We start from the raw sequence: 22,871 nt of genomic DNA on the forward strand, positions 1-22,871 counted from the left end.
AAATTCAAGTAGATATTTTTACCGTCTGCTGCCATTGACATCACAGCTTTGGAAAGTCACCAATTGGGACATCCGGACTGTTTGTGTGTGTTTTCTTTCGAAAGAGATGAACTGACCAGGGCTATGAGCATGTTATGATGTAATTTCTCATAAAGATCTACAATCCAAGAGCTTCACATGCAAACATTGGCAATAGGGTTGTCACCTTAGATTTTCACTATATGGTTATTGTGGCCAAATCAATTTTTGATATATATTAATTACAGCCAAATTAATCTTTAATTTTGTGTTTTCCTTTTTGAGGTTAATAAATCTCACTCAAAATATGACTGGAGGCAGAGAGAGAGAGCGAGAAATACTTTGCCTCCAGAGGTAAAGCTCTAAATGGGTGCTGATTTTAAAAAAACATCCCATGTGATTATCATGGCTTTTAATATCAAGATTATTGCCAAAACCGGTTGGCCTTTATTGTGACAACCCTGGTATAAGGATCAAAAGGATTTGAGAAAATGTAAAAGATAATATTAAACAATCCAGCACACAAGAATCAATTCCTAGCTGCCGTTTTCGATTCCCATGATACCCAGTTTCACTGCATATTTTAATTTGTTATTAAGATATTGACACATTTTTCATGCAATACAAATATCTACGTATTTATAAAGAATACTGTGAGTATGTTGTAGTGTTAAATACTGACAAATCTCTAGAGAGCTCTGTTTTTTCATTACTTTCTAATATAGGCTACTCACGTTTTATTGTTGCTGCTTTTCCTCGTCTTCCCATTTAATTTTAAATACAAGGATGCTATTGTGCCATTAGGTGTTGATATGATTCGTTCTATCTTTAACAGTTTTAAAAAGACGTCCAAGTTTAGAAATATGTTATGAGACTTTGCTATATACATGCAGATTTCTTCACGCGAAGAAAAATATTTATTTGATTTGTTAAATATTTGGATCTATCTATTATATCTGCATGGTGTGTGCAAAGAAAACCTTTTGCTTTTATCCATCAATGCAGAATATTTTTTTGTCAGCATTTATCAGTTTGTTTTAAAGTCAGAACAATTTTTGAATCAACTCTCAATTCCCAAAGCCATGGAATTAAGAATCGGATCTTTTTGGAATCGATTCCCTGCCCTGGTTCTCATTCTCTTCTCTTTTTCATGCTGTGAGAAGCCACACAGATAAGACAACCAGATTAACACAGATATTTTCTCCTCTGCAAACCATCAAAGTCATGAATGCCATGAATAGCCATTTATTGCATTTATGCAGACTAGAATTTTTCTGTGACCTGTATTACGTTTAAGAAAGCTGTATTACAACATTTAAATGACAGCATGAACTGTGCAAACAATGTATGCAACACATCGGACCAATACAGATACTCACCTAAATCCAGTGGCAGGTGCAAGAAACTTTAGGAATTAAGTTTAGACATGGACAATGTACCACATGTCATGCCTTAAACATTTCCTTACAATACAATACAACACAACACTCTCAGATTTGGCAGTACAAATGACAGATCTTTAATATTTTTTTATAGAATGTCTACATTTTAACAGCATTTATTAATCTTAGTTCATGCTATTTTCAGCATTTATACATACTTTTAAAATCAAACATCGTAACGGTAAACATTAGTCAATGCACTATGAATTAACATTTATAATTGTATTGACATTTACATTGACAAGCATTAATACAAGCTGAAAACTATATTGTTCACTGTTAGTTAATAGGTAATGCTTTTACTTATGTTAACAAATACAACCTTATTGTAAAGTGTTTCCCTTTAACAAAACAAACTGTAAGAATGTGATTTTTATAGACTTTAAGCTTGAGCTATACAATCTGTGATGCTGTTTTACAACTAAAACCAGTTTACAACTAATTAGATTAAATGTATTAATTTCTGGAATAAACAGAAAAAGGAAAAAATATAACATCCACATCCTTAAATGTCCAACTAGTATGTAATATAAAAATCCATGATTATATGAAAATCTAATTTGATTGATTGTGGAGCTTCATTACACAACTGTTTTTCCACCATCTTCAATCTGCAAAAGAAAATTTTAGTCAACATTATTTCAGAAGCGTAAACAATTCCTTATTGTAACAATCTTTATAACAGAAGTGGGTTGTGTTGATCTGCTGGAAGAATGAAGCATACGTTTTTTCTTTTAGACCCACTTCCCTTTATAGCCTTATACTAAGATTGCTGGTTCATCACATTAGTACTGTAGTCATAGTTTACATGAATGTAACTCACTAAACCCATGCTGAATAGTATGTCTCCGTTGGCATGAGGGAGCTGTGTTTTGGGCATGGGTGAGTATGAGGAGAGACGTCTGTCCCATTCCGTGGGTCCAAAATCTTCCATGGCCTCCATGAAGACACGCTTTAGCTCACTGACACTGGCATGATGCCTGAGGACCACCTCCTGGGTCACATCAAAGTCCTACAGAGAGCATATTAAAGATATTACAATAATTTCTAAAACTAGACAAACCTTTAAACTGAACATATTACAAAATTTCACACACATCAAATACCTCCAGCATAAGAATGCTGTGCCGAACATATATGCTCTCTCCTTCGATTCTCTTCGTCCATCTCCGTGACTATGAGAAACATAAAGATTATAAATGTATTTGTAAATATACAGTATATATAGTTTATTTGCAACAAAGAAAATGTCAATAAATGTTAGAAAGCATAAACATCTCACCTTTTTCATAAGCACCGAATCTTCAGCCTGTTAAGAAAAAAAATACACTGTGAGAAATGCTTTTATTGTAAGAATTTCCCTTTTCAGTACGGTAAAAAGTGCACGTGTGTGTGTTTGAAACCTCAGACTCCAGTGTGATGTCCAGCATGTCTTTTGTCCTGTCAAGATAGGTTGTTTTTGTGAGAGATAGAGGTTGTATAGTCGGAGTCGAAGTCAGTGGTTGGTCAGCTGGGATCTGTGGGCGGGGTTTGGGTACAGCCACTGGGGAAATAACAGGTACCCGTGTGGAAACTAGAGAGGGAGAGAAATATTTAGGAAGCCACATTCACCGATGGACAGACATCAGAGAATAGTAATCGATCAAATATATATATCAAGTGTGTCGGACATCTATTGTGATGTAGTGCATATTTGTTCTGGCGTGTGGGCATACCAGAATCTTTAGTGGAAACACCCATAAGATTAAACCAGTCATCCTCCCTTCCTCTCTTTTGCCAAACTGGTGTTTTCTCTGGTCCAACTGGTCTTTTTTGCCTGTCTTCTACTTGTATCTGCCTCCTCCTTTCTTCCTCTCTTCTCCTCTGTTCTGCTTGTCTCCTCTTGTCTTCTATTTGCTTTTCTTCGTCTCTTCTCTTCACTTCTTCACCTCTCTTGTCCACTTTAATCACATCTGCCACAACTTTGAAAAGAACAGAAAAAAATGCAACAAAAAGTTATCCAAGATATTGAAATTGCAAACAAATTGCAAACAAACAGCACCAAGACGGAAAAAAAAACAAAATAATACTTGACATACCTGTTTGTTTCGGTGAAACATCAAAAACAACAAACCAATCATCTTCCACTTCTCTCTGTGACTCTGCTTCTGTTTGCACAATAACAGCAGGTTGAGATCGTCTGACTTCCAAGTCCTGCTTTCTCATCTCTTGTTGTCTCATTCTGGTCTCCACATCATCTCTTACTTTTCTGTCCTCCTGTTCTTTCATCCTTTGCTTCTCAGTGTGCACTGAAACCACAGATCAAACATGTCATGATAAAACTGATGCAAATATACTTCTCAACAGTTAATTGTAAAGATATCAGGAATTTAGGAATGATGCTAGAGCCCTAACCAGATAAAACAGCTCTTTTCTCAAACGGTGTGGTGTCAAGGAGCTCACACCAATCATCATCCACCTGTCGTACCCCGACAGGAAACATCTTCTGTACAACGTCGACTCTCTCCCTGCGCTCCTCAAAGACCACTCTTCTTTCTTCTGTGAGCACGTTCTTTCGCTCCTCCACAACCTCCTCCACTATCCCCTGAGCTCTCTGGTCTTTGGTGGGCTCACGGACTACAACATCTCTGCTTTTGACATCTGAAAGAGACAAAAAACTTTTATGTCCATCTAGATTGTTGGTAAGTCGTGTTAAAGATGTGTGTTCAAGTAACCTTCTTCATTTAAGTAACCTGAATACAGCAAGGTTTATTAACTACTTACTGAAAATGAAGAATATATGCAATGTGTTTTGCCTTTAAAATGTATTTACTGTCAACCCCGATGCTTCAAAGTGGTAGTTCACCCCAAAACAAACACTATATACTGAACTTCCTGACATTTTACACTTGTATGACTTTCTTTCTTCCTTTTGCAAAACATAAAAGTAGATATTTTAAAGAATGTTGATAACCCAAAACGGTAGGTCCCCATTGACTTCTATTGTATGGACACAAAACCAATTCAAGTCAATGGGGACCAACTAATTTTGCTCACCGACATTCTTCAAACTATCTTCTTTTTTCTTGTGCAGAAGACAGAAAGTCATACAGATGTAAAATGTCAATAGAGAGACCAAATAATGATTTTTGTGTAAACTATCACCCTAACTGTTCCGCCCTGTTTCTCACTGAAATACCCACAACGTAAATTCAAAGCTTTAAGAAAACCCTCAACTTTCCACTTGTAATTACGCCTTTGTTGTCGTCATTTAATGTAAAAGTAAAGGAGGTTTTTTATAAACGAAATTTAATTTGTAAGCAGAGAAATATATAAATGAAAAATGAAATATAAGTGAGAGAGTGTTGAAAGGAGTGTATGGTGCTGTACCTGATGTAATACTTCTCTGCTCATACGGCACTGGGTCGAACATCTGAAACCAGTCATCATCAATCTCTCTGGGCACCACTGGAAACACCTGTGGCGTTTGTATAACCTTCATCATCATCTTCTCTGTTCTCACTGTTTGTCCAGTGCTCACGGTCATCACCTCAGTCACCTGCTCCTCTTTTCTCACCCTGGTCTCTCTGCTCTCCTCATGCACCTCAACAGTTGTAAGCACTGAAACCATCATACAATACATGATGCATGTTTGATTTGTGTGTTTACTGTGTGTGTTCTTGGTTGTTCTTGTGTGTGAGTGTGTGTACCTGATGCTTCAGGAGAATCATCTAAAATTATGGACCAGTCATCTTCTCTCTCTCTTTGGACTTGTGCTGTGCTTTTCTCTAGAATAATAGGGACTGGTCTTCTATCATCCACTGTCACCTTCTCATGTTGTTTGTTTTGCACCTCATCTCTTCTCTCTACAGCTCTATTTTCCTCATTCAGAGGTGTCAGAGAAACAAAGCGAGCTCCTGGAGAAACAGATATTTTGATCAATAATAAATGTGATCAATTATTATTAAAATTCACAAAAGCATCTATCTTAAAGTGCAAGCTAGTTTTTAATATTTATTTGTGACAATAATATTATTTCATCTATGTTTCTTTTTTAGTACATTTTAGCCTTGTAATTAAAGGCAAATGACACATTTCTGTTTGTGTTGCTAGTTATTTGTAAAGTAAACATGTCTTAAGTATGTTCACATATTCCTTATGGCTGCAATGATTTAAAAAACTATAATAATTCTTTATAATAAATCTTTTACCACTGTTTATAATTTCTCAATTTTTTATTCTTCTTTTTACTCTGGTTTATTAATAAAAATCTAGCTCCAGAAATAAAAGTTGATCCTTCACTTTGGTGTGCTTGAGGTAAACAATATTGTGTAAAGTATGCACCTGTCCCTTTGAGGTAAACATCCAGAATAATGAACCAGTCATCCTCAACGTCTCTCTGAGCTTGTGTTGCTTTCTTCTCCAACATGATTTGCTCTGATTCTTGCTCCTCTCTTCTCACTACGCTGTGAAGTACCTCCTTTCTGCTCTCCTCATACACCTCAACAGTTTCTCCTCGCAGGTATGGATAAACCAAAGACACTGTAACAAAAACAATGAAGCATGTATGTTTTGATTCGCTTGTTTATGTGTGTTCTTGACTGTAGTTATGTGTGAATGTGTATACCTGATGTTCTAGGAGAAACGTCTAAAAGGTTGAACCAATCATCGTCCAAGTCTCTTTGAGGCCGGTCTGCCTGCTGTTCTGGAAGAACTCGCTGTGGTCTTCTATATTCCACCGTCACTTGCTCCTTATCTCTTCTCACTCTGCTTTGAGTCATCTCCTCTCTGATCTCTTCATAAAGCTCACATGATGTCTCCTCACATGTCTGTGTTTTTGGTTCGTCTGGTGGCAGGAGCTGTATTTTCTTTTCTTCTTCCCTACTTTCTACTTCTTCAGCCTGATCTACTCCTGGTATGGTGCTGATCACATCTGTTTGAACTAAAACGTTTTAAAGGAGGCATGAATTAAAATCTCAATTTTAACCCAAGCTTTTTTTAAATAAGAGGGAATCGTATTCACGCGAATGTGGGGAGGTCATTTATAAATCACAGGTTATTTATAAAAACCAGATAAGGCCGGATAAAACTAATGCCATGCGACAACTGTGAATGATGCTAATGTGTAACCTAACGTTACGTCTCGCATCAAATTCACAGAAGCCTCCAACTACACAAACTGCTATCCCATCAAAGCAGTGGGCGAATGATTATAAAGTCTTTAATGCGACTTTAATGCCCATTAAAAGCGATCGTTTTTAGAGCTGTTCTCAAAACCAGTGTAGAAAATAGCCTATTACTTATTGATTTTGATGTTTTTTAATGTAAAAATAACGCGAACGTCATAATTAGACCTCATACAACAGTATAAAACTATAAACAAGGCCATTTCATGAGACCTTCAAGAAAGATTTTTCAAAACCAAAATTTACCCTTCTATTGATCAAGTAAGGTAAGCCCTTAAGCAAAGAAAATATATTTTCGTATATATAGAAATATATATTTTTTCGAAAATATAAAGAATAATAAATCTTTAATATATTACAATCAATTGAATAATAAATAAGGAACTGCTTCTTTTCATATATTGAACAATTTAAGATCACTATTATTAAGGACAGTTTAAAATAAGATTGACATTTTAAGATTATCAGTATTCATACCTGTAGGAGAGGCTGATAACTTTATTCTCTGTGCGGGCATCTCCAAAAGAATGTACCAATCATTATTTCTTTCCATTGGTTTGATGATGTTTATTAGTTCCTCAGCTGATAAAAATGACAAAAATGTTACATATTCATAATCATTTTGTATTATTGAAATCATTGTATTATTACATTTTTAGTAACAGGTGAAAATCTGATCACACACTGACGCACCTGTGGGGGCAGCAGTGAGCAATGATGGACTGCCATCTAGGAGAATGTGCCAATCAGCCGTTTCACCTTGTTGAAGCCCCTCCCTCTCAGCTGTATGTTGTCTTTCTATTTCCTGTAATCCAACCCTCAGCACTTCAACATCTTGTAGTCTTTGGTCAATAGTCTCCACCTCCTGTAGTCTCTGTTCCATGATTTTCAATCTCTCAGATGTTTTCTCAGAACCCATAACGAGAAGTTTCCCCACCTCTATCTCTTCATCTTCATCTTCTTGTGATTCCACAAAAGAGTTGATCTCCTGTGTCCATTGGTTTGTGATGACTTCTCTTTGTATTCTTTCCCCATTCACCTGTAGGATTTCTTCCGTCAGTGATTCCTTCATAGTCATTGTTTGCTCTTTTAATTCAGGATGTTCTTTCTTCATGATGTCTCTTGCCAGGTCCTCCGTGACCTTCAGCTCCACAGACCCCTCTTGTGCCACATTAACTTTATATGAACGTTTTATCACCAGCTCATCTGTGGTCCTCTCCTCTGACTTGTTCTCCTCCACAATCTCAACTTTACTTTGTTCTTCATTGTCAAAAGACTGTTGAAGAACTGATGGTGGAGCTGAAAAAGAAATGAAACAAAATGATATATGCCAATCACAGCTCTTTCCCTCTGACACTGTCTGATTTTGAAGGAAACTAAATCACTACTTATTTATCCAGATAAGTCTTTAGTGACTTCTTCTGAAATGTTATGGCGAAGCAATCTTATGTGAGTAAAACATTTTTGTACTATGCGTCACTATGCTTTGTTAGAGATCGCTTGATGCACTGCATTCGCACGAGATTCGTATTATCTGGGGACCTCTAGTCATTTCTAATACCTTGCAGAGTTTGTCTGTGATCTCAAGCTTGTGCGAATCGGCTTCTCTGTGATTTGGCAGGCTCATGTATAATTTTTTAACGTTTTATCCACAGTTTGCGAATAATGGAGGCTGTTTGGAAGTGTTTTGGTATTAATTAACGGGATTATCCCGTTTGTTCATTTATAATGGAAACTCTTGTAACATTTGAGACCCGCGATCGCGGTGATCTTTTGTGCAGTTCGGGATCACTGGTCTGAAATGCTGACAGGTACGGTTATATATAATTAAACACCATACAACTATAGCCCATGCAAACTATACGCAAAGCCTTGGCATCACATTCAGGAAACAAGTCGGTAAATTTGAGTAAAATCATCCCTTGCGAATGCATCACTTGAAATACTGATGTGGGGAGGTCATTTATAAATCACAGGGGGTCTACAGATAATACTTATGCCATGCGAAAACTGTGAATGATGCTAATGTGTAACCTAACGTTACGTCTCGGATCAAATTCACAGAAGCCTCCAACTACACAAACTGCTATCCCATCAAAGCAGTGGGTGAATGCTTATAAAGTCTTTAATGCGGCACGCCCATTAAAACTGAGCGTTGGCACAGCTGGCCACAAAACCAGTGTAGAAAATGGCCTATTACTTATTGATTTTGATGTTTTTTAATGTAAAAATCACGCTATTGTCATAACTAGACCTCATACAACAGTATAAAACAATAAACAAGGCCAGCTCATGAGACCTTTAAGAAAGATTTTCAAAATCAAAATTCACACTTCTACTGATCAAGTAAGGTAAGCCCTTAAGCAAAGAAAATATATTGACGTATATATTGAAATATATATATTTTTCGAAAATATATAGAATAATACATTTTTAATATATTACAATCTATTGAATAATAAATAAGGAACTGCTGCTTTTCATATATTGAACAATTTAAGATCATTATTATTAAGGAGAGTTTAAAATAAGATTGACATTTTAAGATTTTCAGTATTCATACCTGTAGGAGAGGCTGATAACTTTATTCTCTGTGCGGGCATCTCCAAAAGAATGTACCAATCATTATTTCTTTCCATTGGTTTGATGATGTTTATTAGTTCCTCAGCTGATAAAAATGACAAAAATGTTACATATTCATAATCATTTTGTATTATTGAAATCAATGTATTATTACATTTTTAGTAACAGGTGAAAATCTGATCACACACTGACGCACCTGTGGGGGCAGCAGTGAGCAATGATGGACTGCCATCTAGGAGAATGTGCCAATCAGCCGTTTCACCTTGTTGAAGCCCCTCCCTCTCAGCTGTATGTTGTCTTTCTATTTCCTGTAATCCAACCCTCAGCACTTCAACATCTTGTAGTTTTTGGTTAATAGTCTCCACCTCCTGTAGTCTCTGTTCCATGATTTTCAATCTCTCAGATGTTTTCTCAGAACCCATAATGAGAAGTTTCCCCACCTCTATCTCTTCTCTTCATCTTCTTGTGATTCCACAAAAGAGTTGATCTCCTGTGTCCATTGGTTTGTGATGACTTCTCTTTGTATTCTTTCCCCATTCACCTGTAGGATTTCTTCCGTCAGTGATTCCTTAATAGTCATTGTTTGCTCTTTTAATTCAGGATGTTCTTTCTTCATGATGTCTCTTGCCAGGTCCTCATGACCTTCAGCTCCACAGACCCCTCTTGTGCCATATTAACTGTATATGAACGTTTTATCACCAGCTCATCTGTGGTCCTCTCCTCTGACTTGTTCTCCTCCACAATCTCAACTTTACTTTGTTCTTCATTCTCAAAAGACTGTTGAAGAACTGATGGTGGAGCTGAAAAAGAAATGAAACAAAATGATATATGCCAATCACAGCTCTTTCCCTCTGACACTGTCTGATTTTGAAGGAAACTAAATCACTACTTATTTATCCAGATAAGTCTTTAGTGACTTCTTCTGAAATGTTATGGCGAAGCAATCTTATGTGAGTAAAACATTTTTGTACTATGCGTCACTATGCTTTGTTAGAGATCGCTTGATGCACTGCATTCGCACGAGATTCGTATTATCTGGGGACCTCTAGTCATTTCTAATACCTGCAGAGTTTGTCTGTGATCTCAAGCTTGTGCGAATCGGCTTCTCTGTGATTTGGCAGGCTCATGTATAATTTTTTAACGTTTTATCCACAGTTTGCGAATAATGGAGGCTGTTTGGAAGTGTTTTGGTATTAATTACCGGGATTATCCCATTTGTTCATTTATAATGGAAACTCTTGTAACATTTGAGACCCGCGATCGCGGTGATCTTTTGTGCAGTTCGGGATCACTGGTCTGAAATGCTGACAGGTACGGTTATATATAATTAAACACCATACAACTATAGCCCATGCAAACTATACGCAAAGCCTTGGCATCACATTCAGGAAACAAGTCGGTAAATTTGAGTAAAATCATCCCTTGCGAATGCATCACTTGAAATACTGATGTGGGGAGGTCATTTATAAATCACAGGGGGTCTCCAGATAATACTTATGCCATGCGAAAACTGTGAATGATGCTAATGTGTAACCTAACGTTACGTCTCGGATCAAATTCACAGAAGCCTCCAACTACACAAACTGCTATCCCATCAAAGCAGTGGGTGAATGCTTATAAAGTCTTTAATGCGGCACGCCCATTAAAACTGAGCGTTGGCACAGCTGGCCACAAAACCAGTGTAGAAAATAGCCTATTACTTATTGATTTTGATGTTTTTTAATGTAAAAATCACGCTATTGTCATAACTAGACCTCATACAACAGTATAAAACAATAAACAAGGCCAGCTCATGAGACCTTTAAGAAAGATTTTCAAAATCAAAATTCACGCTTCTACTGATCAAGTAAGGTAAGCCCTTAAGCAAAGAAAATATATTGACGTATATATTGAAATATATATATTTTTCGAAAATATATAGAATAATACATTTTTAATATATTACAATCTATTGAATAATAAATAAGGAACTGCTGCTTTTCATATATTGAACAATTTAAGATCATTATTATTAAGGAGAGTTTAAAATAAGATTGACATTTTAAGATTTTCAGTATTCATACCTGTAGGAGAGGCTGATAACTTTATTCTCTGTGCGGGCATCTCCAAAAGAATGTACCAATCATTATTTCTTTCCATTGGTTTGATGATGTTTATCAGTTCATCAGCTGATAAAAATGACAAAAATGTTACGCATTCATAATCATTTTGTATTATTGAAATCATTGTATTATTACATTTTTAGTAACAGGTGAAAATCTGATCACACCGTGACGCACCTGTGGGGGCAGCAGTGAGCAATGATGGACTGCCATCTAGGAGAATGTGCCAATCAGCCGTTTCACCTTGTTGAAGCCCCTCCCTCTCAGCTGTATGTTGTCTTTCTATTTCCTGTAATCCAACCCTCAGCACTTCAACATCTTGTAGTCTTTGGTCAATAGTCTCCACCTCCTGTAGTCTCTGTTCCATGATTTTCAATCTCTCAGATGTTTTCTCAGAACCCATAACGAGAAGTTTCCCCACCTCTATCTCCTCATCTTCATCTTCTTGTGATTCCACAAAAGAGTTGATCTCCTGTGTCCATTGGTTTGTGATGACTACTCTTTGTATTCTTTCCCCATTCACCTGTAGGATTTCTTCCGTCAGTGATTCCTTCATAGTCATTGTTTGCTCTTTTAATTCAGGATGTTCTTTCTTCATGATGTATCTTGCCAGGTCCTCCGTGACCTTCAGCTCCACAGACCCCTCTTGTGCCACATTAACTTTATATGAACGTTTTATCACCAGCTCATCTGTGGTCCTCTCCTCTGACTTGTTCTCCTCCACAATCTCAACTTTACTTTGTTCTTCATTCTCAAAAGACTGTTGAAGAACTGATGGTGGAGCTGAAAAAGAAATGAAACAAAATGATATATGCCAATCACAGCTCTTTCCCCCTGACACTGTCTGATTTTGAAGGAAACTAAAACACTACTTATTTATCCAGATAAGTCTTTAGTGACTTCTTCTGAAATGTTATTGGAAATGTTGGACCAACTTGCTACTTTTATCTTTAAGTTAACAAACATGTTTGATAACCAGTGGCAGAGCTCGACATTTTGGTATGTTGTTACAAGTGAGAAAATGTTGTAGAAATATAATAAGGTAATCTCTAAGGTGTTCCTGTCATTGGTTCAAATCTCACGGATATTATACTGATGTATAGCTTGCCGCATAGATGTAGTGGAAAGTGGAAGTGGCCTGGGTTTAGGGATAGTAGTGATGTATTTGGGAGCATTATAAAAACGTACATAGGCTGGACTCGAGGAGAACGAACCAATCATCAGCCTCCTGGTTTGACTCCCAGAGCTCTTTGCTCTCCAGCATTACATCATCTGCGTAAAATGTTTACAGTTCATCATAAAAACATGACTTAAAGGTGTAGCAATTAATATTCAAGAGGAAGGAAGAAGGAGGTGGGGGAAAGTAGAAAATTTAAAATAGAAAAACAAAACATAATTTTCCTCGTACAGCTTTTTTCTGGCGCCCCAACTGCCAGAAAAATACCTTTTTTGTTACAGGATTTTTTTACAGTGGAAGTTAGTTTTAAAATTATATCATGAATATTTGCCAAAGCACAAATACCTGTTGTAGAAACGTCCCATTTATCCGAATCATGTACCAAGAACCAGTCATCTGACTCCGTTTGCAGTGGCTGCTTTAGAAGAATAAGGATTTCTTCATTTTCTGAAAAAATACAATAAAAAAGTAAATAATCTCAACCCACATATTTTAAGAGTGTGTGCTAAATGTACAGTCATTCACAAAATGGTCACAAATGCTCTCTCATAAGTTGCTTTTGGATGAAGGTGTCTGCTAAATTAATACATTTACATGTAAGTGCACCCACAGACCTTTTCTCTTTGCGACAAGGCGTAAAAATTGTGGAGGAGCCCGAGTGATGTTGGCACTGGCCTCCAGGCACTCAGACAGAGTGCGTCCATTGTAACGAAACCTTGATCCCAGGGTCAAATTTTTTTTTGCTGTTGTGTCTTGAAGTCTGTTTCTGAAAAAAAAAACATTGAAGGAATGGCATTAAGGGTTGTACATTTCAAAAGAGCCTACACACACAACACTTTCAGTAAATACTTTGATACGTGTGACTGGATCGCCCTCTGCTCGTCACATACACAAAATAAAACACATTCACACAAACCCACCTGAAGAAACTGTGGTTTTCCACAGAGCATTTCCAAAGTTGTTTGCAGGCTCTGTAGCTGGGCAGAGTAAAGCTGACATCTCCATCTAACTCATCCTGTGAAATCAAGTCAATGTCTTAATACACAACACCACATTAACATATATAGAAAATAACAGAACTAATAATTTATATTAATGTCCTAATGTGCATGAAAACCTCAGAAGAGCGGATCTTGAGAAGAAAAGTATTGCGTTTGTGAGAGATTTTAAGGACTCTAGGCCACAAGTAGCTATTTGTTTTGATCTCATCCTGAAACACCATCAGTCCTTCAGAACACACACCCAGCATTACATCTGCACCGCTAAAATCCTATAAAAGCATCAAACAACACACATATGCATCGCTTATTATGTACATCACTCATTTTATCAAACACAAGGTATATTATAGGAATTAAAATAATAACACAAACTTTAGCAGGATGCAGGTCCAGTCCATACATGGGGAGTGTCTTTGCATACTCAAAAAAAAGCATATCTGCCTGTGCAGGACTCATAGATCTGTGTTTAACACAAAATAAAATGTGTATTTGTGATTATGTTTTGATAATTATGGGCATATATATATATACATGTGTGTGTTTGGGTGATGTTATAGAAAACCTGTGTGTCGCATGCTGTTCCATCACTTTCTCATCTAGCTCTTCACTTTGGTTGGGTGCGAGAACAATCTCACTGACATAGTTATTCGTGTGGAGATTTGGGTCATAGTCTCCAAGTGTTGACTGGACTGTGTATGAACCCAACACAGCCAACATGTCTGATGGACAGGGCAGTCGACCTGTCATAATATCTTTCCGTAGCTGAAGACACAGATGATATCTAAAAAGTATTACACGCAATCACTGTTTGGTAGACACGTAAGAACATGCATACATTTAAATGTATATGTTAATAAATAAAAGATTTATATAAATATACATCTTACAAAGTACTTCAAGAAATCGGGCCTCATTCATGAAACATGAGCAGAACGATTTTTGAATGTTCGTATTTTTTAAAATGTTAGTTGGTACGAAAGAAATATACACCTGCTCCACACCACGTGTAAATAGTGCGTAAAACCGCACGTAACGTTCCGTATTATTTTAGACAAACTGATGACACTGCATGTTGATGTACGTATCATAATGACATTTCACGAGTTATTTTGCCCTGTTTTTGATCATTTTTTACTTTCTAACTTTGGGTAAAACGCATAGCTCGTCACTATCTTTTTTTAAACAATCACAGTGGAGAAGAGGAAGGAACAACACAACATTGACCAAGCATCATACTCAACAATGGAAAAGTTCATATGAATGGTTACTGCATTTTCATATTAAGTTATATTATTTATTCGAAACAGGTAACAAGTAGGCTAACTGTTATGGATAAATCACAGCAACCATCGCATCTCCGGAAGAACAAGCAAGTGCCTTCAAAGTAAAGTACTCTCAAGCGCCACCAGGTGGTCGTTTTCAAAAGAGCACCGGGTATTATTATTTTAGATGGCTAAAAACGTTTTGATGTACACAGTTTAATAGATTCATTTTTTGGTAGGCATATAATCTAATAGTATTTTACACATTTATGCAATATAATGTAGCCAAACCAGCTAAGAAAGTCCAGGGGATTCCAGCATTGCTATATACGTAATTTGCTAATTATGCTAATTGTGAATGAGTGTTCTTGCCCCCCCTGTTTAAGAGTGATTGGAATTCATTAACATACACACATTTTAATACAAAATCCAAAGTTTACGAAGTACTTGTGAATCCGAAGGAAAGTTTTCGTGAAAGTGTGTTTTACTCGCAAATTCTTCGGAATTTACTCATATTTTCATGAATGAGCCCCATTGTGTGTAAATGATTTTTACCTAGTAATGTCTTCGGCCAGAATTGAGGGATCGGGAGGATAAAACTTGATATTAAAAAAAAAATCTGCTTCTGGGCCTGAAACCAAACCAGAAAATGTGAGATATACTGTACAGATATATACGCACACAGCACCAATATGGTGATGTCACATACCTTTAATCTGTTTTAGAATCTCTTTAGAACAGTCCAGCCATCTCTAAAACAATAAACAAACAATGACAACACTTCTTTTCTACTATGCGTGATGAAAGATGACTAAATTAATGACTGGAATGTGTACCCTGGTATTAGGAGAATCCCACATGGCCAGACCATAGTAATCCCTCTCCAACAGATCAAGGTGTTCACATACTTTATTGAAGAGATCCCGCCCCACTGCATTTCTCTATAGAGGAAGAGAAAAAAACAGAAGATAAAATTTGTTGTAAAATAAATAGGGGAACAAAAAATGTTTTGTAAATACCTCCAGCTCCCACATAAGGGTGGTGTCATCAAGGAAATTCACTTGACACTGCAACATGTCTCTCCTTTAAATCCTTGGTGATGAAATCGTCTTGTTCTGTCAAAGAATGAGCTGCAAACATCCATGCAAAGTTTTACAATTATCTTTAGTCAGATGTCAGAACTTCAGTGTTGTTTCACATGAGCAGATTCCTACAGTTCTGTAGTAATGAAGGGACATGGGTCTGTATGTGGCATCATAAACTGTCCCGCCTGTCTGTACAGCTCTCTTGTGAGATATGAGTGTGAGTGTTTTTGAAAGATATGCCCCACACACCAGTACAAACAGATGCATGTCCCTGTGTGTATGTGTGGGGGGGGGGTTGGATTGGGGGGCTTACTCATCAAATGATAAACATGAATTTCTATATGTCATTATTAGGAAACAAGGGGCCAAGCAAGGAATGACTAAAATACAAATAAACATGTTACCTGCATATTTCTGACTGAAGTTACATATTTAGCTGATAAGAATGGGTGGAGTACAGAAAAACTTGTGCACTGCCTCCCTTAAAAAAATAAGACACGTGAATATGGTTTATGTTAAATGTAGTGTGTAGCACAACATTGACTTGCTCTTGTATTGAACATCTTTAATTTTCCAAGCACAATTTCAAAGACTTCTCTGTACCTTTACAGTATATCCCTTTTACCTCCAAATAAGTAGATTCTATATGGGAAATGGTAACGCATGAGCCAGACCAATAAATAAGAATATGAGTTCAAAATATACCTATAAGTGTTCATTGGGTTTCTCGTGCAGTAGGTCTTTCCAACTGTCTGTGACAAGGGTGGAGAATTATCAGAACTTCTCATGACGTTAATACTGAGGTCAGGGGCGCAAAAAGGGGATGTATGTAGCACGGGGCGCCAAAATAAATTTTTAATGTGTTTACTAAAAAGCTGACACACATTTTTATTACATCCAGGCCTGGTTTCACGGGCACAGCTCAGTTTAAGGCTTATGCCTTAGTTGAATTAAGATAGTTATGTTGAGTATGAGTTATGTCCCTTTTACTAAATGCCTTAGAAGATGGCAAATATGATATATTTTAAGATATTTCTGGGCAAGTTATATTTAAAACAGGTCACAGATTCATTTTAGTCTTTTTCAGTATTATACAAAACTATGACAGACTTTGTGAACTTTGACAAATACATATTTTTAACAGTGTTTTTACAACAGGGTGGTCATTTCTTAACAATTTCAATTATTGGAACAACCATTGTTGGAACATTCTATATTTAACTATGGAAAAAGGGTTGAATCGACATGAGTTTTTCATTCTCTTTTTAACACTCTTAAGGCTTCATTTCAGCGAGGTACAGGTTCCTTTTAGGTAGTACAAATATAGCCATTAAAAATATTATAGTTTCATTTCTTTATTTACTATTTCTTGGTACATGTTCAAGTAAAATTACATTTATGTTTCACTCTGTGAACTAGTAAAAAAATAGCCAAATACATGATATGCTGATTAATGGCAAAACTGAGTGATCTCTTAATTCTTTCCATGAGTTTGTAAAAAAGAAGTGATCTAAACGTGTAGGTAAATATATGAGACACAAGACTCCCAGTACAGTCTTTTAGCTGTTATCTTTCTCAGTTCAGGGGAAGAAATGAGGAACTCTCAGATAGATAACTGTAACTGTGTTTGACACGAAAAAGGAACAGGCATTAAGACTGTTTGCTGGATATTGCAAAACCAACTAGGATCTTATAATAAATTCCACGATTTACAGCCCTCCTGTCACAGTTAAGGAACTTTTGGTGTTACAAGTGGAAGCTATAGGCTTATGGGTTAAATGTTTTTACTGCAGTGTTGCAATACTTTCAAAATGTTCTCAAAAGATGCACTTGCTGTGACAATCATTTGGACATTAATCTTGGCTAATCTAAAGGAGGCCTTTCTTTTATTAACCCATGTGGGAGTCTCTGTTTTGCTCTGAGAACTTTAGGCAATCCAAACATATTTCAACCAAATAAAGACAAATTCAGTCTGATCTTTCAGGTACTTTATTGTCAAAGCAAACAAATAAATGAAGATTAGTCCATATTATTACCCAATTTACAAATACTGGTTGCAACTGTGTGATAATGATATCAAAATTATTTGTGATTGTTATTAATGTCACATGATTGTCAATGCAATACTTTAGATCTTTTCAAAGATATATTGACTGCCAAAATACAACACTAGTATTAAAATGATATCCACGTATGTAACAGATTCACAGATGCCATTCAAATTTTTCTATACTCACAATAATCGATATAAGTCTAAATACACTGCATGGACAAGTTGGTACTGTTCATGCTCTTAATATAGTATTTCCATTTTCATTCAGATCAATATTTTATGAAAATTACAAAAAAGAATAATAGGCCTACAACAAAAATGCCTAAACAACGGTTTAAATCACAAACCATGTTTACTTATTGTTTATGTATGGTCACTTTAGATGGCATGATAGTCATGGGTGTGCTGTGTAGACCAGGGCCAAATATAGGGAACAGCTTTCCATTAAACTTATCAGTATACGTGCACAGGTGCTTGTTGTTACCTGTATCCCAGAATGACACTTCTCCCTTTTCCATATTGAGCTTTATCCTAATGGTTTCCGGCCTTCTTTCTATATGAATCAAAGTACGTGGAGTGGTCAGAGCATTATAGATCCCTTTACTCAGTCCAATGGTCCATACACCTGCTGTCGTGGTTACTGTGAACTTTCTCTTCCGAATCACTGACTCTCTGCATACTCCCAAGATCCATTTGGGGTTGTCAGCCACGTGGACCTCCCAGCGGTGGCGTCCTGAGGAGAAACCCTCTGACCCCAGGACAAAAACACAGGGGTCAAACCTTTCAGGGTTGTCTGGGAGAGACTGCCTTTCTAGACTCTCCTGCACACTGGAAAAGCCAGGAGACATGGAGAGCCACGGAGAAATGGTGTTGGGATCCAGAATAACAGGTACTGTAGACAAAACAGGTTAGTCTGAATGTTGGTCTTCGGTTCGTTTAGTTATTTCACAAGTGAAAACTTTCTTCATTTCTTATATAATAATGTAGTGAAATGTGCACTTACAACATTGGACTTGAGACTGCATGCTCTCCCAAACTTTGTATCCTAGACCACCAACATGCAAAGCCATGTTAATGAGAACTCCTTGGGCCTTCTGTGGTTCTTTACCAGTATACTGAGCTCTGTGACAGATATGAAAGGAATCATATTTACATTTCTTCACTCACCCATATAAAAAAAAAGCATGACAGACTGTTAAAAACTAAGTATGCACTTCATGGCCAAAAAAGGTATGTTGGAACATTTAACTTCAAAACTGTAGTCATTAATAGGAAGTTGGATAACTGACAACACCTTGCAGGCTTAATAAAGATTTGATGGAATACATACCGTCTTTTAAGTTTCTGGAAGTTCTATGGGGGCAAAAAATGTTTTTAGAAATTGACTTATAAGGAAATGTAGATATTTATAAGTATACGGTAAACAGATCAGGATCAAAAAAACCTACTTGCAAGAATGTTAAATCCTCTGCTCCCATCTCTCTCTTTACTGACTGAATTAGCTCTCCAAGATTAGAAATATCATGACTGATGCTTTCAATCTTTTCCTCCAGGATCTTCTTATTTTCTGTTTCCTCTGCTTTCAATGCTGTTATTCTTGATTCCTCCTCATTCTTAAGAATCTGAATGAGCCTCTGAAACTCCTCTTTGATTTGCTTCTCTGCCTCCTGTGTTTGTGCCTGTAACAAAATGAAGAGGCAAAAATGGGTTAAGCATCACGTTTTTATTAACTGTATTAATAGTTTAAACTGTTTGAATTGCCCAGTTATGTGTAGAGAATTTACCTCAATAAAGGTGATTGTTTCTTTGTATTTATTCTTCATTCTTTTAAAAGACCCTTGCTTGTTTTCCAGTATTTTTATTTTCAAGCCAAGTTCTTCCTATAAATAAAAGAGATTTGTTTAATGTTGCAGTATTCAACGGAAGGCACCCTTTAGTATAAATTAACTGTGGTTTAATTATAGTCAAAGTGTAGTAACCATGTTTATAGCAGACTAGTCAAGCTACCCATACTAGTGAGACAAGTGTCTCTTGTTACATTGTAGCTCAAATATAAGCATATACACCACAGTGGAAGATAATGCAGATCCTGAAGTACCTTGCAGATGGGCACTCCTTTATCTACAGGACAGAGATCATGACCTGAGTGAAGGGTCACGCAGTCCACGCACACGGGCTCCTCGTCTTTGATGCAGAAGAGCTGAAAGGGGCGCTGGTGCAGACCACACATGAGCTCATCTATACCTGTCCCCCTCCAGTTTCTTTCTTTTTTATAGGACGCGCATGTGTTCTTCAGCGCGCGATTGTATATCGGCGTCTCTCCGTCGCAGCATTTTCGGCACAACGGGCACAGATGTTTCGCTTGGTTTTTCCAGCTGGACTCGAGGCACTCCTGACAAAAACTGTGGCTACACGAGAGCAAAACGGGCTCTTTAAATATCTCTTTACACACAGGACAGGTTAAATCAGACTCTAGAAGAGATGGTCTGTCCGTAATGTCTTCGTCACTGTATTCTTCCATGTTATGAAAGTCGGGATTAATGAACGAGTGTTCTCTTACTTTCGCTTTGCTCCGGCAAGCTAATATGACGTTGTTTACTCAGCGACGTTTTAGATATTTTAACAATCAAGTTGAAACGGCAGTCTTTAAGTAAATACAATATAACACAACACAACACAGCAGCTTAAAGATAGAGTAAAAGCGGTTTGTAAAGGTCGCGTTCTCTTGCTCGTTCTCAAGTCCTGTATCTCATTGCTAACGTTAACTTACTTCCGTAAAGGCAAGAGGCGGGCGGGAGGGATGGCGAGAGAGACACGAAACGAAAACAAGTCAAGCAAGTTGTTCATCGAAGCAAAAAACCTGTCTGGTCATAGTAACACAGCTCGTGACAACAACGTTTTTTAAATGTGAAGATTTTCCCCCCAAAGTAGAATTTGTTTTTGTTGTTTTCCACTAGCTCAAGCTGTTTAAGTTAACGTTACATCGAAAAAGCGTAACTAGCTACAATTATATCAAATGTAACCACGCCTTAAATCATTCTTTTTGGTGTCTATAACCCTACATGTTAATGTATAGAGATTGTATAATAATGCAATATTTGCAATTCTCCAGTGGCCTCATTGCAGACACTTCAAGAAGAGAATGTCGTTATGACCCTACACTTTTCAAGTCGGGGTCTCTGCAGATCAAAGAAATGGGCGTGCCAAACAGTAGGGGGCGTGCCGAAAGGTTTCCGCTTGGACAAAGGTGTTCTTTCTTGCCAACGGAGTTAACCAATCAGTGTTAACCACACAGGCAGATGTAACAGCGAGCGATCTTGTGGCAGGAGTGACAGGTCCGGTGACAGCGCATCCCTGAAAGGTTTTAGTCCTAATGTCATTTCTTTTAAACAGGACGAAGATCGCGATAAGCTGTGTGCAATGCAATGTTTTCAAACACTTGTGTGCATATCCCAAATCACAGTTGTACCAATACGGTAGAAATGCCTTTTACAGTATGACATGTTGCTATTCTATCATGACACCTAGGAAAGCAAATTATTTTGAATTTATAAACGCTAGTGCAGTTGTAAGTTTTATTTTAGAGACATTTGTACACCCTTTAAACAATAATTGCAATCCACTTTTGATTGTGACACTTCAGTTCTTAAATATCAGTTATGTCTAAAAAATACATGCATCCCAGTCCCTTCATTTTACATTTACAATAATACGCAATATGATACTAACACCTGGTTCTTTTCGTTTTCGTTTTCATTTTAAATGTATGTATATTGTTTAGGTAATCTAAAGTGATGATTTTTAATCAAATAAAATATGATACAAAACACATTTTATTGTAAAGTATAAGAAGTACTTTGCACAATATGGAAAAACAATTTAGTCAAAACTCAAAAGTAAACAGGCAGTTCTCCAAGACAACGTTTAACTTATAAATTCATACATCTAGGCCGTATGAAACTTTGACCTCAGTTAAAATGATTGTTCTCGAAACAAATATCAGACCAAAGATTGCCCATTATGAAATGTAAGCAAAACTACGCTAATAATCCTCTTACCACTTAAGTAAAATTAAGGCAGCGGGCAATACTTTTTGCTGGCACTGGTATCTTTATAAATCAACTGCAGATTCTTGGTTTCTTAAATAAAATCATCGATACATAAAAGCCACAATCAAAAAGTGGATTTAGATGTAGGCTAACAGCGTTAAAGTTGATGTGGAACAGGCAGCTTCGCGACCAATTGAAAAGACCTTCGGTACGCCTCCACCTTTCGGCACGCTCATTTCTCCGACCTGCAGATGTGGACCCCCATCTGCCTGCAAACCCGGAGGTTAAACATTTAGGACCGCATTTCGGGGGACGCATTTCTAGGATCCTAGGCCCCGGTTACATAAAGCACCTTAAGTGTAATTTTCCATTAAGTGTGCCTTTAAATATACCTTAAGTTTAATTATGTTATTCCCCTATTGTCTTTCTTAAAGGGAAATCACCCCTTAAGTGTCGAACTTAGGGGAAAACTTATTGTGCTTTATGCAACCGGGCATAGGTTTATCAAATGTGAATCATATTTTTTTCGTTTAACATAAAAAAAAAATTGGAAAGTTAATGTAGCCGAGGTGAGAAGGTTAATAGTTTTGAATGCACTATATAGCCAAAATATAAGCTTCTAATGCTGTAAAAAGAGTTTTAAGTATATTCGTTTGGCGTAACTGTAGCTTGATTTATTGAGTATGGTAATTTAAATTAATGTTAATGGTTTAAATCTAACGTCTCTTAATTTTGACATTCATTTTATAATATTGATTTTTACATTTGACATCATAATAATTGACTGTTAAAATATCACTTGATAGATTTTGTCATGTAAATGACTGTGAAGCCTATAAGTGATTTCAAGGACAGGGCTCAGTGCAGGCAATAGTATAACAAAGATTAATAAATACAATTATCATATAACGTTATAGCCTTCGGCCTTTGTGGT

The 22,871-nt window shown here is 36.8% G+C and overlaps 2 protein-coding genes across 2 annotated transcripts; both read right to left on the minus strand.

The window, feature by feature from the left end:
• Window positions 1-1,193: 1,193 nt before the first annotated feature.
• On the minus strand, window positions 1,194-16,010 carry epb41b (erythrocyte membrane protein band 4.1b). The gene is made up of 30 exons (XM_056762169.1): window positions 15,770-16,010; window positions 15,587-15,691; window positions 15,460-15,502; window positions 15,306-15,381; window positions 14,051-14,269; window positions 13,861-13,948; window positions 13,605-13,757; window positions 13,408-13,502; window positions 13,102-13,253; window positions 12,833-12,934; window positions 12,499-12,582; window positions 11,488-12,093; window positions 11,272-11,376; window positions 9,825-10,008; window positions 9,405-9,661; window positions 9,189-9,293; window positions 7,319-7,924; window positions 7,103-7,207; window positions 6,067-6,381; window positions 5,784-5,981; window positions 5,150-5,356; window positions 4,830-5,060; window positions 3,855-4,100; window positions 3,539-3,748; window positions 3,176-3,421; window positions 2,864-3,033; window positions 2,743-2,769; window positions 2,567-2,635; window positions 2,284-2,472; window positions 1,194-2,071 (listed from the first exon to the last, which is right to left on the minus strand). The coding sequence occupies exons 1-30, from the start codon at window positions 15,824-15,826 to the stop codon at window positions 2,042-2,044; spliced, it is 5,280 nt and encodes a 1,759-aa protein (XP_056618147.1). The 5' UTR covers window positions 15,827-16,010; the 3' UTR covers window positions 1,194-2,041.
• A 1,796-nt stretch (window positions 16,011-17,806) lies between these two features.
• trim35-28 (tripartite motif containing 35-28) lies at window positions 17,807-21,044 on the minus strand. The gene is made up of 6 exons (XM_056762508.1): window positions 19,987-21,044; window positions 19,673-19,768; window positions 19,337-19,567; window positions 19,219-19,241; window positions 18,892-19,010; window positions 17,807-18,780 (listed from the first exon to the last, which is right to left on the minus strand). Exons 1-6 carry the CDS (start codon window positions 20,407-20,409, stop codon window positions 18,245-18,247), a joined length of 1,428 nt encoding a protein of 475 aa, XP_056618486.1. The 5' UTR covers window positions 20,410-21,044; the 3' UTR covers window positions 17,807-18,244.
• Window positions 21,045-22,871: the final 1,827 nt, after the last annotated feature.

Source organism: Triplophysa dalaica, chromosome 12 (assembly GCF_015846415.1).
Source record: "Triplophysa dalaica isolate WHDGS20190420 chromosome 12, ASM1584641v1, whole genome shotgun sequence".
In the NCBI taxonomy this organism is placed as follows: Eukaryota; Metazoa; Chordata; class Actinopteri; order Cypriniformes; family Nemacheilidae; genus Triplophysa; species Triplophysa dalaica.

Excerpts from the sequence above, each read along its gene's own strand:
- epb41b (XM_056762169.1), bottom strand. The coding sequence starts at position 15,826 with ATGTTGCAGTGTCAAGTGAATTTCCTTGATGACACCACCCTTATGTGG. Across the intron at positions 11,377-11,487 it reads GCTCACTGCTGCCCCCACAG|CTGATGAACTGATAAACATC; the intron begins GTGCGTCACGGT and ends CATTTTTATCAG. Across the intron at positions 7,925-9,188 it reads GTTATCAGCCTCTCCTACAG|CTCCACCATCAGTTCTTCAA; the intron begins GTATGAATACTG and ends TTTCTTTTTCAG.
- trim35-28 (XM_056762508.1), bottom strand. The coding sequence starts at position 20,409 with ATGGAAGAATACAGTGACGAAGACATTACGGACAGACCATCTCTTCTA. Across the intron at positions 19,769-19,986 it reads AAGGAGTGCCCATCTGCAAG|GAAGAACTTGGCTTGAAAAT; the intron begins GTACTTCAGGAT and ends TTTTATTTATAG. Across the intron at positions 19,568-19,672 it reads AAACAATCACCTTTATTGAG|GCACAAACACAGGAGGCAGA; the intron begins GTAAATTCTCTA and ends ATTTTGTTACAG.